Source organism: Dromiciops gliroides, chromosome 1, assembly GCF_019393635.1.
Source record: "Dromiciops gliroides isolate mDroGli1 chromosome 1, mDroGli1.pri, whole genome shotgun sequence".
In the NCBI taxonomy this organism is placed as follows: domain Eukaryota; kingdom Metazoa; phylum Chordata; class Mammalia; order Microbiotheria; family Microbiotheriidae; genus Dromiciops; species Dromiciops gliroides.
Window position 1 is genome coordinate 574,063,214 of NC_057861.1, and position 19,371 is coordinate 574,082,584.

The 19,371-nt window shown below is 37.9% G+C and overlaps 1 protein-coding gene across 11 annotated transcripts in view; it reads left to right on the forward strand.

The window, feature by feature from the left end:
* Positions 1 to 19,371, forward strand: part of TRPM3 (transient receptor potential cation channel subfamily M member 3) — a 1,147,313-nt gene that overhangs the window by 877,708 nt on the left and 250,234 nt on the right. For all 11 annotated transcript variants that reach the window (XM_043978969.1, XM_043979003.1, XM_043979047.1 and 8 more), the window contains exon 7: positions 14,032 to 14,206. In XM_043978969.1, the coding sequence (XP_043834904.1) occupies positions 14,032 to 14,206 (175 nt within the window). The remainder of the gene's footprint in view (positions 1 to 14,031; positions 14,207 to 19,371) is intronic.

Sequence of the window (19,371 nt, forward strand, 5' to 3'; positions counted from 1 at the left end):
TATCATGACATAAGGAATAGTGTTAGGGCATGTGGAAGAATTCCATCTCCATTTGGGAATTTCCAGAGACTTCTGGACTCACTGGAAATACAGCATCCCACCCCACCCCCCATTTTTTCTGAATATGAATTTTTTGCAGTCTGATGAAGATTCCCAGATTTTACATGTTCACATGGACTTCGTGTGGTTTTGACATGGTTTAATTCTGAATTAAAAAATTGATTTCATCAGTAAAAATTACATTTCATCAGTCTTCAGCATTCCAGTCTTTACAATGGCTTTCCTTTGACAAGCATGTTTTTCTTTATAACAATGATATCTTTTTGCTGTTCTTCCAACTTCAAGAAAACCATTCTTCCCAATAGTGGAATCAGTAATAACCAGTTTGGTTGAAGGCTGGGCTTTCCTAAGGTAAAGGTGTTCCGTATACTTGAGAATCTAAAGAACAAAGGTCACTTAGTGGAAACAACTCTGGATTAGGAGTCCAAATTCAAGTGCTGACTGGGCTACTTATTATCTTAGGTGATTAATTTAACTTTTATGAACCTTACTTTCCTCATCTTAAATAGGCCCAACCTGGATTATTCATTGAAGTAGACTTTTCAGTTGATCTTTCCTCTTCATAAAAAATGTGACTCATCTTCCTGTGTTAGAATTTCTGCAACTGTTTAATATTTCATGTACTATTGTCTTAGACTTTTCCAAATATCATTTTAGGGTCCATTAATAGAAAGATACAGAAAACTGTGGACAGATCTTGACCCAGAAATAATTTGCATCAAGTTACAACATTTACCAGTTTTACCCGACCGAGCTTAGGATTTTTATGCATCTCAAAGTAAGGACAGGGACATTGCAATGAACAAAACTTCTAGGAAAAGAGACTAATATGCCCTCCTTCCAAAAGTTTGCGGCAGAATGTATGTGGATGGACCTTCATTATCCAAGTTCCATGCTTCAATTGAAAGATGAAAATATTTGTGAAGAAACTAATTGGTTTTGTTTATTATCATCTTAACAGAAATATTCTTAGGTTCATTCTTTTTCTAGCAGCTCAGAGAGCATTTTCATTCCACTGCGAAGAAGCATCTTGTATTTCATTTTGCAAAAGAAAAGAACCATGAAAATATTTATCCATTTGGCCACTAATATTCTTCTATTCACTTCTGAATATTTTTAAAGTCAAAATATTTATTGTATGCCAGGAAACTTTTTTCTCTCATTCTTCCATATTCTAAGTTGAAACCTTGCACTTTATAGGTTAGATCATGTTTTTGGTAAGGGAAGTGGGGTAGCATGCATATACCAACAAATAGTTTGCAGCCATCTCTAGTGACACTGGCCTCCATGCTTTTCTTCCCATGTTATACTCCAGCCCCCAACTCCAGGCATTTTCCCCGGCTGTCCTCCATGCCTGGAATTCTTCTTCTCCTCCCCTCTGCTTATGGACTTCCCTTGCTTCCTTCAATTCTCAAACAACAGCCCACTTTCTGCCGGAGGCCTTTCCTGATTCCTCTCAATACTAGTGCCTTCCCTCTGAAATTATCCTGAATTTTTCTTGTCTATAAGTTGTTTGTACATACTTGTTTGCATGTCATCTCTCCCTATGAGCCTACAAACTCCTTGAAAACAGATGGTTTTTTCCTCGCGTTATTTTGTATCTGTGGCACTTAGCTCAGTACCTGGCACATAGTAGGTACTTAATAAATGTTTGTGGACTTGACTTGACTCATAAAAATGTGCTGCATGATATATCTAGTGCATCAAGAGTTAGCTCCTAAGACTATCATTTGTATTTCTTCGCCTTCATCCATGTTTTTTGTATAAGACACCTAGTTGGTCAATCTGATGACTATAATAAAGCTTAGAACTTAAAAAGAGCTTTTCTCAGAATGTCCCTGTAAGTTATGGTGTGCACATGTTGTTATTCTCATTCTATAGCCAATCAACTAGTATTTATTAAAATCCTAGCATGTGGGGAAGCTAGGTGATGCAGTGGATAGAGCACAGGCCCTGGATTCAGAAGGACCTGAATTCAAATCCAGCCTCAGACACTTACTAGCTGTGTGACCCTGGGTAAGTCACTTAACCCCAATTGCCTCACAAAAAACCAAAAAAACAAACAAACAAACAAACAAAAAAACCCCAAACCAAAAAAATCCTAGCATGTACTGGGCACTGTGCTAAGTAAGCCCTGGTGTTTCAAAGAAAGACAGAAAAAGTCTCTGTTCTCAAGGAGTTGACAGTTTAATTGGGAGAAAAGAGGGATGAAATGCAAACAACTATATTACAAACATTGGGGCTTATATGTGGTGTTCCAGGAGGACTGGAACTTCTAATGTGAGTTTTCTGTGAGCCCCTTTGAGGGCTGCTTATCCACCTTTGGCTGTCTACTCTACTTGGCATTCAACTCCCATATGTGGCTTTAAGAAGCTGTACCTTATGAAGTGGCCATACCTCAGCAAAGTGTCTTGGCAGTTGTTGAGGATAATTAACAGGCCTCAAAGTCATCAGTGAGTTAGGAGGATGTCTACCCAAAGCATGTGATGACTTTCCCTGGTGGAACAACTTGTTCCAAAGGCTATGAAGGAGGCTGAAGACACCAAAGACATCCACTGCCTCCCGGGCCATCACCACTTATCCTGACTTTTGTCTTTTCACTCAGGAAGAAGGAATGACGCTGAAGATTTTGTGCAACTTTGTCTCACTTAAATTCAATTCACCCATGAGTCAAGACATCACCCCGTGATGTCACTGGTCCTCTTGGAAATAAAGGACAAAGAACAGCCACATGTACAAACTAGATACAGTCAGGATAAAGTGAAGATAAGCAACAGAGAAAAGTCCCTAAGATTAAAGAGGACTGAGAAAGACTTCTTGTAAATAACTGTACTTTTTAGCAGCAAATCAGGAAGTAGAGATGAGAAGGGAGAGTCTTCCAGGTATGAGCAACAGTGTGTGAAAGCACGGGCAAGGGAGTTTGTGAAGGGGTTTGAAACTTAAGAAGACTCAGAAGGGAGGAAGGGGCTAGGTTAGGGTGGTCTTTAAAAGCTGAACAAAGGATTTCATATTTGATTCTAGAGATAATAGGGAGTCACTGGAGTTTATTGAATATGGTCAGGCAGACCTATGCTTTAAGAAGAATTTGATAGAGAGTGAGGATATAGGGAGTAGGGAAAGACTTGAGGCAGGAAGACCATTGAAATAATACAGGTGTGAGGTATTGAGGGCCTACACCAGCACATGTCAGAGAAGGGAGGGGGCTATAGGAGAGATGTCATAGAAACAACAGGACTTAACAACACATCAGAAATGGTTGGGGGCAGGGACAGTGAAAGATGAGCAAACGGCCTCAGAGAGGTAACGTGACCTGTCTACATTTTTTTGTTGTTGAGTCATCTTAGTCGTGTCCGATTCTTTGTGACTCCATTGGGAGTTTTCTTGGCAAAAATAGTGAAGTGGTTTGCCATCTCCTTCTCCAGCTCATTTTACAGATGAGGAAACTGAAGCAAACAGACTTAAATGATTTGCCCAAGGTCACATAGCTAGTATGCGACTGAGGTCATATTTGAGCTCAGGTCCTCCTGTTTCCTCTGTCCACTGTGCCACCTAGCCGCCCTGTCTACTTTTACAAGCTTGTAAGTAGCAGGACTGGGACTTGAACCCGGGTCTTCAGACTCTATTTTCAGTGTTATGGTTTGGCTATTTAGAAGGGGTGCAGTGGATCCAACGCTGGGCCTGGAGTCAGAGCTGAATTGAAATGCAGTCTCAGATACTAGCTGTTTGACCCTGGACAAGTCACTTAACCTCTGTTTGTCTCAGTTTCCTCATCTGTAAAATGGGGATAATAATAGCACCTACCTCCCAGGGTTGTTGTGAGACTCAGATGAAATAATAATTATAAAGTGCTTAGCATATAGTAACTGTTATATAACTGTTAGCTATTATTATTGTCATATGAGACTAAGATGTGACTGCATATACAAAGTGCTTAGCAAACTCTAAGTGCTATATGAATGTCAGTTATTATCAGTATGTCATGTATGTGTTGGCTTAGACACTGAATCTGTGAAATCATTGGCCTAGGGATCTCCCAGGTGAGGAAACTCCCTCTACCAATACAAGTAAGCACCTCCTCTCTATTCTTAGAGAGTTACCTGAAGCACTGAAGGTTAAGTGATTTGCCCAGGGTCACATATTTTAGAGGCAGGGCTTGAACCCAGGTCTTTCTGGGTCTGAGGCCAGCTCTCTAATTACTATGCCATGCTGCCTCTTGTTATATATGTTATCATAGGTTACATGCATTACATATGTCCATGGAAGGCTGAATATCTGTATTATTAACTGAACTGAGAGGCGGATACATAAATTTCATAAATTAGTTCTTATATGCAAAAAAAAAATTTAAACTACACATCATTCCTGAAAAACTGATTTTGATTCTTGAAAACAAGAAACTTTTCCTAGTCCTGCTCCCTCAACTTCCAAACAACAAGGCTGTACCCCTATTTTAGGTGGCCTGGACCCCAATAAATAAACCTTCAGCAGCAATATTCAGTGCCTAAAGAGGATTCCTGGGAGGCTACTTTCTGTAAATGACTATCAATTGATGCTTAATCCATAATTAGAGTCCATTCCTAAATCTAGAATCCTTTAAGGAAGTTGTTAAATTTACAATTGAAGCCCAGATGTGTTTGTGGCTAAAATGATTTCCAGAGTTTCTTCCAGTTTTATAATCTCAAGTTAGTACATTCAGCAGGTATTTGGCTTCTCTTAAAAATAAACTGACTCAACATAATTCTGAAATGAAATTCAAGTAAAAAAATCTATGAAAATGGCAAGGTACCATAATTTAGTGGGTTTTGATAGAAAATGAAAAATTTTGATCACTGAATGAAATTAACCTTTTTCTTCCCACATCCAAAGAATGAATTATTCACAGAGCACCCCAGAGAGGTTTAGATTGTATTGATCATCTTTCCTTGTTATTCAATAATGAGTTTGTATTCTGAGACATATCTATCCTGAACAGCACTTTCAGAAACATCCAGTGATGTTCTGATGAAATTGAGCATAAATTGCCTAGGTTCCCAAGATTTACTATGTTCTTCGTTTTTATTGGCCCCAAGTCAAAAAGATGTATGCTGTGAATAGTGCTTCATACCCATTAGGTTTCCATGAACTCTTCTTTATGGTCCTCAAAAAGAAATAAAAAGAGGAAAGAGAAACTACATGATGCCGGTGGGAAAAGCTAGGAATTTGGAATCAGGAGACCTGGATTCAAATATCAAGTGACTGGGAAAGTCTCTTAAGCTCCCACGTTCTTATCAGTAAAATTAGGGAGTCATACAATATTATATCCATGGTCTTTTTCTGTTCAGAATATTTGATCCTAGCATCTTTATTCTAAACCAACATTTTCTATTCTTACTCCTTTGGGAGAATTTTCTGAGATCTCAAGTAACAAAAGGTAGCTTATAAAAATGATTTCTACCTTAAGAAATTGTACCACTTAGGGAAATCTTTGCTTGTCCACAAGACTGGGCATTTTCCAAAAAGCCAAAATACTCCTACTCAGCGTTAGCTCTACATTTTAAAAACCATTGTTCAATTGAAAAGGAAGCATTGTACAGTGGTAATAGAACTGGGTTCAAACACCTCTTCTAATTAATTGCTGCCTTAAGGGCAAATCATCTATTCTCTCCATGCCTCAGTTTCTTCAACTTTAAAATGAATAATATTATAAGAGATAACTGCTAAAGTCTCTTCAGCTCAAAACCTAAAATTCTAATGATGCATATATAAATTATTCTCCCTCCATATGCCATAAAATAACAAAGCCGCCCTTCTCATAAATCTACCTATAAGTTTTTTTCAGTTTCCAAGCATGACTCCCCCCACACAAATAAAATCATGAACTATTACTATTTATGAAATAATTTACCTGGAACATAAAAATATTTTAGGTAACATATATAATGATAGTTGATAATGCCTAACAATTCTTACATCTGTAGAAGGAACTAATGATGCTCCATTCTACAATGTTCATTCACATAGTACGATTTTAATTATAGCATAATTATATGTTTATATTACAGTATATAATAATATAAATATAATAATACTATATGATAATGGTATAATTATAATTTTTAGTAAATAGGCTTGGGGCACAGTAAATGAAGCACAGACCCTGGATTCAGGAGGATCTGAGTTCAAATCCAATCTCAGACACTTGACACTTACTAGCTGAGTGACCATGGGCAAGTCACTTAACCCTCATTGCCCCACCAAAAAAAAAAAAAATCTAGGCTTCTGCTAACAGATACAGTATGCAAACATTCTCTTATTTCACAATGATCCTAACTTTAAGCCATGAAAACCTTATTGCTTGTGGAACTAGAATTATGGAATTTTTGTGCAAGAAAGTTCTTCAGAGGTTATCTAATCTGTACCTGAGCAGGAAGCCCCTTTCCAGTATCCTAAGTGGTCATTCAGTCTCCACTTGAAGATCCACAGTGAGAGAAAATTCACCATCCTCCACCCTCCCCTCATCTTGTCAGTACATTCTTGTATAGCTCTCATTGTTGGGAAGCTTTCCCTCTCATCGAGCTTAAATCTACCTTGCTTCAGCTTCCATCATTTATTCCCTGTTCTATACTTTGAGGAAAAAGGAAATAAGTCAAAATCATTTTTTGTGTAATAGCTCTATAGGTACTTGAAGACAGGCCTCATTCTCTCAAATCATCTATTCTCAGGCCTAAGTACCCCCTGTTTCTTCATTTCCTCCTCATACACTGGCATCCTTGCTGTGAGGAATACCTCACACAAGACTGCATCTGCAGACATGCCTAGAATACCCTTCCTCCTCATCTCCATCTTCTGACTTCCCTGGCTTCCTTCAGGTCATAGCTAAGATCCCCCCTTCTACAAGAAGACTTTCCTCATACCCCTTAATACTAATGCCTTCTCTCTGGATTAGTTCTAATTTGTCCTGAATATAGTGTGTTTGTTTATAGTTGTTTTCATGTTGTTTCCCTGATAGACTGTGAACTCCTTGGAAGCAGAGATTATCTTTTGCCTTTCTTTGCATCTCTACCTCTTAACAGTAGCCCATGAAAATTATTTAATAAATGCTTATTGACTGATTGACCATCTAAACTCAAGTACCCTCAAAATCTTATTCATTCTTTCACAAGAGTACTCCAGTTTGTCAAAGATGGGTGTTGCTGATTGAAAGTAATTTTCATGTTATAAAGAAAAGAATAGTAAGGAGTAAGAAGTACAGAAAATAAATTCAGAAGTTAAGGTGAGGAGAGGGGAGGTAACATGAGCCTTAGCTTGCCTTCTGCAGATTGGTATGTCTGTGATTAAAAAAAAAAAAACATTAAGTCCAAAAAAGAATGATTGATTGGGTTGTCTTGTCCATGTTAATAGCCAGTTCCAACTACAGCATAAGCAATCTGTTCAACCAAGAAAATTTTCCATATTTCAAGAAATCATGGTGACAAACACATTGGCAGAAAATCAACTGGTAATTTCTTAATGTCTGCACTGGCCCTCATCCCAAGTAAAACATTTAATTAAAATATGTCATTCAAATTGGTGCATTCTATCACAAGGAAGGGAATTATCCCAACAAAATAGTAGAGCTAAAAAAGCTTTTTGGAATCTTTTTACCTTCCACTGATTCAAATGATCTAGGAAGAGAAAGATTGGGAATCCTTATCTCAGAGTCACCACTGGCTCATCCCAGTTTTGCAAAAGTTGAGCTACCCTCAAATATGACCATATATGTTCTGTCCAAATCAATTCTTACTGTCTTTTTTGCCATTATAAACAACTCTATGAATCTTTTCAACAAGATTATAAACTCTCAGATGACAGAGGTCATGTCTTTTTTGTCTTTCTGTCATCTTCTGAGCCTAGCACATGTTCTTGGGGTCTTATATGCCCCTACATACAGTGATCAAATTAGATAGTACAAATGAAATATTACAAATTATAAAACACAACTTTAAGTACTGAAAGAAGCAAATTTGGTTACTTCACTTATTTATTTATTTATTTATTTATTTTTGTGGGGCAACAGGGGGTAAGTGACTTGCCCAGGGTCACACAGCCAGTAAGTGTCAAGTGTCTGAGGCCGGATTTGAACTCAGGAACTCCTGAATCCAGGGCCGGTGCTTTATCCAGTGCGCCACTGAGCCACCCCAGATTTGGTTACTTTTGATTTGCAACATTGCAACATATCAAATGTTCCTCTAGAAGAAAAAGACTGTCATAATAATATTTTAGATGACTAGTTAATTTTCAAGGTGGTTTTCAAATAGTAACTGGCACAATCCTAGCAGCTAGATGATACCATAGTGCATTAGAAGGCTGGGGACTCATCTTCTGAAATTCCAATCTGGCCTCAGATTCTTAGTAGAAGTGTGACCCTGGACAAATCACTTAACCTTTTTCCCTCAGTTCCTCATTTATAAAATGAACTGGAAAAGGAAATGGCAAACCACTCCAGTATCTGCCAAGAAAAACAACAATGGGGTAACAGAGTCAGATACTACTGAAAACAACTGAAGAGTAACTTGAAGGGGAAGAAATATCTCTTTCTTTGTCAAAGATACTATCAAATCAGTAGATCATGTTTCCTTCCACTATAAAAACCAAAAGAAAAAACACATTGGGGAAATTTCCCTTGGTAGTCATTTTAATTGCAATTTAAAATGCCATTTAGAGGGTTTTTAAATGTAAGCTGAAGCCTACCCTGCACAATAAATTTATAATTTCAATTCGACAATTTTTATTTAAGCACCTACTATGACCAGGCTATTATGCTAGTTTCTATCAGGACCAAGATGAAAAACAGCACAGTCCCTGCTTTCTAGGAGCACATTGTCTGCTGGAAGGATACAAGCATGATGACAGGTAGAGTGAAACTGAAAAGGACATCTAGTCTAGCTATGTCCTTTTACAAGTGAAGACCGAGTGGTGTGCTCAGGGTGACACATGTAGGGTCCAGATTTGACAACAAGTGCTCCAACTCTTTAGTTACATGTGGGAGAATCAGAGTTGTCTTCCTTGAAGGGGTAGCACCTGGTCTTAGTCTTGACTGTTTTTTGCAAGCAGGAACATTGATTTAGGAAGCTGTTAAAATAGTCCAGGTCAAAAGTGTTGAGACTGAACTAGGGTTAGAAACTCTGGAAGGTAACTCTGGAGTTTTCAGGCTAGGTAAATAGGTGGTGATTTTAACAAAAATAAGAAACTTGAGAAACCAGAAAAGATGAAATCAGAACTGGATTTCATGAGTTTGAGGTTTAAATAGCATATTCAGATAGGTATTTGAAAATCCAGAGTGGCACTAAGCATTGAAACCAGCTATATAGAGCTGATAATCATTTACAGAGAGGTGATGATTGAAACCATAGAAGAAGATAAGATCTCAAGAGGGAGAATGTAGCTGGAAAATTTTTTAAAGTGTCAGTGACACCCTCCCAAGAGGAAGAAGATTAAATAAGGGGGATCAATCAGAAAAGTAAGAGGATAAAAGAACCAACAATGCAATGTTTTTGTATGACTTGAATTGTACACCATGCTCATAGGCCAACTGCAAAACCACCAACTTACCATTCCTTGAGAAACACTGACTTGGAGGACAAGATACTGGAAACTTTCTCTTCTAGCACTGAAAGGATGAAGTCTTAGTACTCTAAAACTAAAACTGATGGTGCACACATTATGCATTCTCATTTCTTGGTCCTAGAGCAAGGAACCGTATTTAACATTCCATTCTTCAAATCAAACATAAAGCTATTATTTTCTAAGCTGGAAACTTGTCAGTCCTTGGAACAAGAAAATAATAACATTTTGTTCATTTCTACAATTAAGCAAACAAATAGAAAAAAGTTATTTCAGCTTGGAGTATATTTATTAATAGTTTTATGAATATGTTACAGCCTTGTGATTATTTTTTATCTGCCTATTTTGCATGCTAAACAAAAGTCTTCTGTATTTCCTTCTCTCACTTTATGTTTTTCAGACATTTCAGTAAGGATTCTATGTGTGATCCCAAGCTGAACAAAATTCAATCCGGCCAAATATGCAGTGGCAATGAGAGTTGGGGCTGGGGTGGGAAGTAATCCTGTGATTTCATTAATTTAGGGAACTCCTGGTGTGAGAATTCCACCTACCAGTAGAGATTAGTGTGATGTGTAAAATTTAATGTGTGGTCATCTTATTCCTTTCCCAAGTGTAGCGAAAATTATCTAGGGTTTACTAATAAATTAGAAGCTTTAGCACCAGTTTGGGGCATTAAGCATTTATTAAAGCATACCATGTATTAGTAAAAAGAGAACACCTGGGTCAGAAAGTTAATAAAAGGCCTATCCAGCCTAGAGTTCCAGCCTATCTCGATTCTTCCTCAAGTCCTCCTCCACGAGCCTGTTCGACAGACAAACTCCCATTGGAAGATTTTTCTGGGTCCAGAGGAGAGGCAATCCTTCCATACTGCTCCAAGCTAATTGGTTAGCATCACCCAAATCCATTGGTTCACTGGACTTGAGCATGGTCCTGTGTTGAGGTCAGAGTCTACATTCTCTGAGAACATACCCTCCTGAGGGCCAGGCAGGTATGGCTTCAATTGAATTAACTTTAAGTAAGTTAATCAGCGAAGTCAATCAATCCAATCAGTCCAAATCAGTCCCCTCAAGCTGGGGCCTTTGGGCATTGGCAAAGCCCATTATTTTCTTACATTAGCGACCTGCTTAGAATCTCTCATCTTAGAGAGTTGCATGGGGTACACATAGTGACTTGGCCATGTTCATATAGCCAGCATGTGTTAAATGTGCTTAAGCTGGGCTTGAACCTAGATCTTCCTGACTTACTAACCTTGGGAGAAACATATAACTTCCCTGGACCTCAGCTTCCTTGTATATGAAATTAGGAACTTGGACCAGAATGCCCCTCTATCCACTACACTATGCTGCTTTTTTTTTTTTTTTAGTGAGGCAGTTGGGGTTAAGTGACTTGCCCAGGGTCACACAGCTAGTAAGTGTTAAGTGTCTAAGGCCGGATTTGAACTCAGGTACTCCTGAGTCCAGGGCTGGTGCTCTATCCACTGCACCATCTAGCTGCCCCACTATGCTGCTTTTGAGAATACCTATATATTAAAATAAATTTTGCTTCTTTCTCATCTTACCATTAATTTTGAGGCAGCTAGGTGGTGCAATGGGTAAAGCAATGGGCAGAAAGACCTGAGTTCAAACCCAGCTCCACTTAGTAGCTCTGTGACCTTAGGCAAGTCACTTAACTTCTTCCTGCTTCAGTTTCTTCAACTGAAGAATGGGAGTCATTATAGCACCTGCCTCACACTGTCATTCTATTTCTAAATGAAATAATATTTTTGAAGTGCTGTGGGCAGTGCCTGTCACATGGTAGTCATGTAATCAGTGTTTGTTCCCTTCCCTTATGATCATTCCTTAAGTAGCCCGTGTAAAACAGTTGCTGAAGCTAAGATTCCATGAGACCCTCTGATGCAGCTCAGCAGATATTTATTGAACAGCAGCTATGTGCCCAATCCTACGTTAGACATTGTGGAGTGCACAAGGGAAGTCTGTGGCATCGAATTTCTAATTGATAGTGAATGTAACTATTAGGCTGTCTAGAAATATTTTGATCAGGTCATATTAAAAAACTGAAACAACCAGGACTATTTATCATGGTTTTGATCATAGTGATAACTTCATAATCCTATTCACAGCTTGGCAAGCCACCTAAAATAGTTGAATTACGATTCAGCTGAAGTTACCCTTTCCAAAGTTATCAATGATCTCTCTTAATTGCCTTTTAAAAAAATTGTCTTTCTTGACCTTTCTGAATCCTTTGACGCTATTGATCACCATCTCCTTCTGGATACATGCACCCTCCTCTGTAGTTTTTCATGGTACCATTCTCTCCTGGTTCTCCTCTGACCCATGTGACCACTCCTTCTCAATCTCCTCCACTGGATCTTTATTCATGTCATGCCTCCAACCATGAGTGTCCCCAAGGCTCTGTAGTGGGGCCTCTTTTCTTTCTTCATTATACTTATCACTTATTAATCTCAGCATTCCCATAGATTTATTTATTAAGTTTTCACAATCAATTCCCAGATCTGTAGCTTCAATGCTCATTTCTCTTCTGAATTCCATTCCCACAACTATCTTTTGGATATCTCAAGCTCAACATGTCCAAAATAGAAATCATTAACTGTTCTTCCTCTTCCTAAATTTTCTGTTACTCTCGAGGGTGCCACCATCCTCCCTGTCACCCAAGCACACAACCTTGGTGTTACTGTTTACTCCTGTCTCTCACTCATCCCACACATCCAATCTGCTATCAGATCTTGATCTCTTACCACTACAAACATCTTTCACACATATGTAATGTTCTCTCTTCTTAGGCAGCCACCACGCTAGTATAGGCCCTTATCCCCTTTGACCTGGACTATATTGCTGTAGCCTTCCAACAGGTCTCCCTGAATCAAGTCTCTTCCCCATTCAATCAATCCTCCATTTAGTTGCCAAAGTAATTTTCCTATGACATCTCCCTATTCAACAAGCTTCAGTGGCTCCTTGTTAGCATCAGAATAAAAGACAAAATTCTCTGTGCCATGTAAAGCTTTTCATAGCCTGGCTCCTTCTACCTCTCCATGCCTCTTTTACCATTTTACAATTCAGTGTTAATGTTTACTGCTTCTTCATACCTGACATTCCCTCTCCTAGATCTGTACATTGACACTTTCTTTCTGCCTGCCTGAAATACTTTTTTCTCACCCATGCTTTTTAGTTTCCTTCAAGACTATTCCTACCTTCTGCAGGAGGCTTTTTCCAGTCTCCCTTGCTGCTGCAGGGGTTTTCTCTCTGAGCTTACTTTCCACCTATTTTCTATTTGTTTCATACAAAAAGCCTAATTACTTATATGTTGTCTTTCCCCTGAGCATATGAGCTTTTTGAGGTCAAGGACAATGTCTTCACATTACCTTGTATCCCCAGTATTTAGCAGAGTGTCAGACACATTTAATTTCTTATGAAGTGTTTGTTGACTGACTTGTCAGGATTACCAAGTTAAACTTGAGTTTAAAAAAAATGCTACTATCTCATTTCTGTATATTAGGTGCAGGTATATTAATATCCTCATTTTATAGTAGGAAAAACTGAAATGTAGAGAGATAAATTATTGTGATATAAAAAGGGCACTGGATTTAAAATGAAAAGACCTGGGTTCAAATCTATGCCTGTTGCTTACTAGCTATTATGACCCTAAGCAAGTCTCTTCAAAGAATAATAATAACGACTATTATTATTATAGCTAACCTTTTTATACAGTGCTTACTATGTTGTAGGCATTGTGCTAAGTGCTTTACAATGATCTCATTTAAACTCACAACTCCAGGAGGTAGATGCTATTATTATCCCCAATTTTACAGATGAGGAAACTGAAACAAACCGAAGTTAAGTTACTTGCCCAGGTCTACATAGCTAATAAGTATCTGAGGTCAAATTTGAACTCCAGGCCCAACCCTCTACTCACTGAGCCACTCATCATCTCTCAGAACCTCAATTTCCTCATCTGTAAAATAAAAGTGTTATACTAGCTGATCTCAGAGGTTGAGACTCTGAAATTCTCATGTTTTAAGTAAAATGGGTTATGATCTTTTTTATCTTTTTACCACTAGTCTAGTGTTTTATGAAAGGATGACAATCCCTTTCTCTCAATAATTATCCACAGCTATTCTATAGAAAAACATGTTATTCCTTGATTGAAACCAAGGTTAGTTAAGACTATTGGTCTCTCTGGTGTGGAAATTCTAATGCCAGATAAAGAGACAACTTAAAAATGTTTCCTTAGTAATTTGCCTCTTCAGATGCTGTGCCCTTCCCAGAGCTTGGTAACTGCAGTGTTTGCTTTTTGTTTGTTTTCTCTTTGTTTCTTTTGGTGTCCTGGGTTTGCGTTCTTTTTTTCCCTTCTTCTTTTCCTTTTTTAATACAGGAATCGGCCAAGGAGTTCCTGTTGTGGCCCTCATTGTGGAAGGAGGACCAAATGTAATCTCTATTGTTTTGGAGTACCTTCGAGACACTCCTCCAGTTCCTGTTGTTGTCTGTGATGGGAGTGGAAGAGCATCCGACATCCTGGCATTTGGGCATAAATATTCAGAAGAAGGCGGGTAGGTAATTTGTTAGGACACATGACAGAATGCATAGTTATTTCTATGCACAGATTGCTTTTGAAACTTGGAACCTTATATCGTTTGTTAAATTTTTCTTGGCTATCTCAATCCAATCTCAACTAATTCTGATTTTTTTTAAATGGAGACCACATAAGTGCCATCAGACTCATTAGGGATATGTCCAACATGTGCACTGGAAAGGAAAATCTCATGCAAACTACATTGTACTATACTGAAAATAGAGAGACTAAAATGGGGATTATATACAAATATAACATCCTCTTCTTCATTTTCCCTTTCCTTCCTTTCTTGATTTTCCTGTAATGGGAAAATAGAGAGCCAGGATCAGAGGTAGGCAAGGTTATCTAGCCCACAAGGATACAACATGCAGGGACGGACAGCAAAGATCACTTGCTAATATTACTTCTTATAGGGGTGGCTAGGTGGTACAGTGAATAGAGTACCGGCCCTGGATTCAGGAGGACCTGAGTTCAAATCTGGCCTCAGACACTTAACACTTACTAGCTGTGTGACCCTGGGCAAGTCACTTAACCTCAATTGCCTCACAAAAACAAAAAAACAAAACAAAACAAAAAAATATTACTTCTTATAAATATACAGGGTGTCCCAAAAGTCTGACTTAAAGTCTTAAAGACTTTTGGGACACTCTGTACTTATTGTCATGCTAGAAGACTTCATTTTCCATGGCATATAACTTTATTTTGTGATAAATCAGGTTGCATTGTTAAAGTGAAATCTCAAAGGCCATAGGAGTTGCCGTTGTTCAGATCTTACTTAACAAGGATGAAGAGCTGCCTTGTCCCCGTTCTGTGGACAGGAATTAGACAGTAAGATATGGATCTGAATGTTTACTGTCTCTCTCCTTTCACTAGTCTCAGATACCCAGTACTGCTTCATTTTCCTCTGGATGTCCAAAACCTCCTTCCCCTACCCCAAGCTCAACTCCAAGTCATCCCTAAAGACAGGCTAGTGAGATGAAAAGAGCACTGTCCTTGGAGTCATAGGATCTAGGTGCAAGTTTGGCCTTTGAAACTACCGGTGTGACCTTTTGCTCATCAATAAAATGGGGTTATTAGACTAGACATCCTCTAATACCTCTTCTGATCCTAAGTCTATGATCCTACAATCATATCCATCTGACCTGTGCTCCAAAAATGTTTTCTTCCCTCCAGAATTGGAATCCTAAGACCTTGGAGTTCCAACTCTGTCACTATGACTACTTTGACCCAGGTCAAATCACCTAACTCCCCTGAGCCTCAGTTTCTTCTTTTTGTAAAATGGGAATGACAATAATACTTACACCACCTAACTCAGTAGGTTATTTTGTGGAAAGAGCTTTGTAAGCCATATGGTGCTTGGTCAATTCCATTATAGAATATGAGCTATTATGATTATTCTGGGAGTACCATGGGTACTCCCCATGGGTTTTCTTGACAAAGATACTGGAATGGCTTGCCATTTCCTTCCCCCAATTCATTTTGCTGATGAGGAAACTGAGGCAACAGAAGTTAAGTGACCTGCCAAGGGTCACTACAAAGGTAGTAAATATCTGAGGCTGAATTTGAACTCAGGTCTCTCTGAGGCCAGGCCTGGCACACTATCTATACACTGTGTCACCTAGCCACCTGAGAGTACTGAGAAGAAATTAATTAGGTATTTATCAGATTAAAGCAATTCACAGTAAGGTTCAAATTGACTCTTTATCCTCCCAGATGCATTTTTATTTCAAAAGAATGGCTAGCTTATGAAAATGTATGTCTGATTCATAGAATATGTAAAGGAGATATCTTTTTTTAAATTTTTTTTTGGTGAGGCAATTGGGGTTAAGTGACTTGCCCAGGGTCACACAACTAGTAAGTGTTAAGTATCTGAGGCCAGATTTGAACTCAAACTAGGTTCACTACGCCACCTAGCTGCCCCCAGGAGATATTTTTAACAAGAAGGCTTTACCAGTTCAAAATGACTATGTCTTTCCCAACCAATCCTACCTATTAAACAAGTTGACTTTATAGAGGGATTAGACTTGTTTTGATTGACTCCAGAGGGCAGAACTAAGAATAATGGGGGTAGCAGAGAGACAGATTTAGGTTTTTCAATAAGGAACAAATGATCAATCAGTAAAGTTGCCCAAAAGTTAAAAAGGAATGCCCTGAAAAATAGTGGTTTCCCTCTTATTGGAGATCTTTAAGCTGACCATTCAGTTATAATTGTAAATTCTTGCTTGGTCAAGGGTTGAATTAAATGACTCCTGGAAACCCATTCTACTCTGAGATTCCGGGGTCAATCAACGAGCATTTATTATTTGCCAGGTACTCTGCTAAGTGCAGGGGATGGTTACGTCTAAATGAATGTGGCTTATGACCCCATTTGAGGTTTCCTTGGCAGAGATACTGGAGGGGTTTGCCATTTCCTTCTCCAGCTCGTTTGACAGATGAGGAAAGTGAGGCAAGCAGGGTGAAGTGACTTGTCAGACTAGGGTCTGCTTGTAAGTGTCTGAGACCAGATTTGAACTCAGGAAGCCATCTTCGTGACTTCAGCACTGGCTTAGCTGCCCCTAATTGTCTGGTATACAAAGGGCAGGAGCTTATATTCTCTAGCCCATGTCTTCACCTTTGCAAACAACCCTCCACACATGAGACTTGACAAAACACAGAATCACTTAATGAAAAAACAAACCAGCCAGTGCAAATGACTTATAAATTTTTTTTGTAAAAATAATAAATGGAGTTGTAATTGTGGAGGGATGAGCTTTCCTTGGCATTATATAGGTTTGCTTGCACATCACTTTAAATTCATTTTAAAAACCTAATTTGCATCTAGTCACCTTACATTTTTTAAGTGTCTACTCTATTTCCAGGCACTATGCCAAGAGACAGAGATACAAAGAAAGGGGCAAGGAGCTCACAATCTAATGAGAGCATTCAAACAACTATATACAAATAAGATATAGACAGAATAAATCAGGGGTGGTCTCAGAGTTGAGGTGCTAACATTATGGAGGACTGGAAAAGGCATCTTGCAGAAGGAGGGCTTTTAGCTGAGACTTGAAGCATTCCATCTTTACTACCCAAATATAGACCTTTACATGATCTAAGGTATTCAAAGATGTTTGTCTTTGTAGGATCCTGTTTACCTCTCTCCCTTGTTTTAAAGGCAACAACATCATCTGATTTGTGTAAGGCAGTAAAGAGAGCATATGGGATGTACTGTAGATATCCCTTAGGCCATATTTCCTGCTGTTTAAAATTGTTTTTTTATTTATTGAAATGAACACTAAATTGTCTTCCAGAAAGCCCAATTCCCTCTTGGACATTCAGTAGAGGCATTGTCATGAAGCATTTCCAAATATCAAAGAATTAGATAAAATTTTAAAACCTGGTGCAGATTGTTCTGCTCTGTACTGCAATTCATTGCACTGTTAGGTTTTGCATATTTTGAATTAAAAAGTGTCTAACAGTGAATTTCTCCCAAGTTTCCTCTGTACTTGGAATCTTTGAGCTGAAAGGGGCCTTGGAGGTCAGCTAGTCCCTATATAACAGCCAGGGGGAAAAGTAGCATAACAAAGAACTGTTCTACCTTGAGGAAAATTGTGCAAAAATATGACATATTAGGAAACTGCTTCTACCTTTGACCCCCAAAAGCCACTGCCTCAGGGATGTTCCTTTTTTATTCTTGGCTTGTTCATAAAGAAATAACTCCAGACTGATCTAGATTTGAACTATGAATGCTCATCCTCCTGCCTTGGGTTTGTTGCTTTGCAAAGCTAATTACAAGTGGATTATAATAAAGTGAAGTTAGAATTTCATGGTATGGGCCATCTGGAGAGCTGCCAGATTTGATCCAATGGATTTAGTCACATAAGAATAAATAACCTCACAAATTCATCAAATTTAAAAAGTTATTCCAATAAAAGATCGTTTTAGCTTTTCCATACAGAAAAAAGTTGTCAGATCCAGAATTTCTTTGCTGGGGAGAATTTCTCCTTGGATTTGCCACAAAGTTCTTCCACATTTGCAAAATAGATCATTAAAGAACACTTCAAAAATACCACTACCACTACTACCACCACCACCACCACCACCACCATCATCATCATTTATATACATATATTTAAAGAGCACAGTAAGGTTATGTCTATATTACCAAACAAAAAGAAAAGTAGCTTTAGAATTTTATAAAACAACAATAATTTAATTGTATTTTCCCCTTATCACCCAATAGTTAAGCTTTATAAGTGGCCCTGATAGAAATGGTGATGCCTTGCTTTTATAAATTGGATTTTTATAAATACAAAGAAAATCTAGTGATGTATATTAGAAATATTTTGACATATGGTAGTAGATAAGTCAGACTAAAAGGGTTATTATATATTTGTTTGTTTAGATATTTTAATTAGATTTTTCTTTACTAAAAGAAATCTATTTTTTCTCCCTCCCACTCTCCACCCAAAAAAGGGAAAAAAAATTCCTTGTAACAAGTACACATGGTCAAGCAGAACAAAGTCCCTCATTGGTCATGTTAGATATATAGATGGAGATACAAATATAGAGAAGAGATATCATTGTGTACCCTAAATCTATCACCTCTCTATCAGGAAATGGGTAGCATACTGAAGTCTAGGCTAAGTACTCTGGAATCCTGAATCTGGAGTCATTTCATTGATCATAATTCTGACAGATTTCAGAGTTGTTTGTTTTCACAGAATAGTTGTTGTTTTACAACTTGTTCTCCTGGTTTTACTCATTTCACTCTTCATCAGCTTATACAAGTCTATAAAACTGTTCATTTTTAATAATATTGATGTAACAGGATAAATTGTTTTTCTGGCTCTGCTCATTTCACTTTCATATAATTCTTTTCATGTTTCTTAGAAATAATCTGTTTCCTCATTTCTTATAGCACATATTACACATATAGAAATACTTATATATTAATTATTAAGCACAGCACAGATTCAGTATTATTTGTTATATGTAAATACATTAAGTATTATTTGTTTTTACACTAAATTGGTGTATTTGGCACATTTTAATTTGTTATAGCATACATTAATTCTTATAATATTCATTACATGAATATACCACAATTTCTGCATTTACTTAGTAACACAGAACTTTCCCCAAAGGCCCTATTTGTGAAAG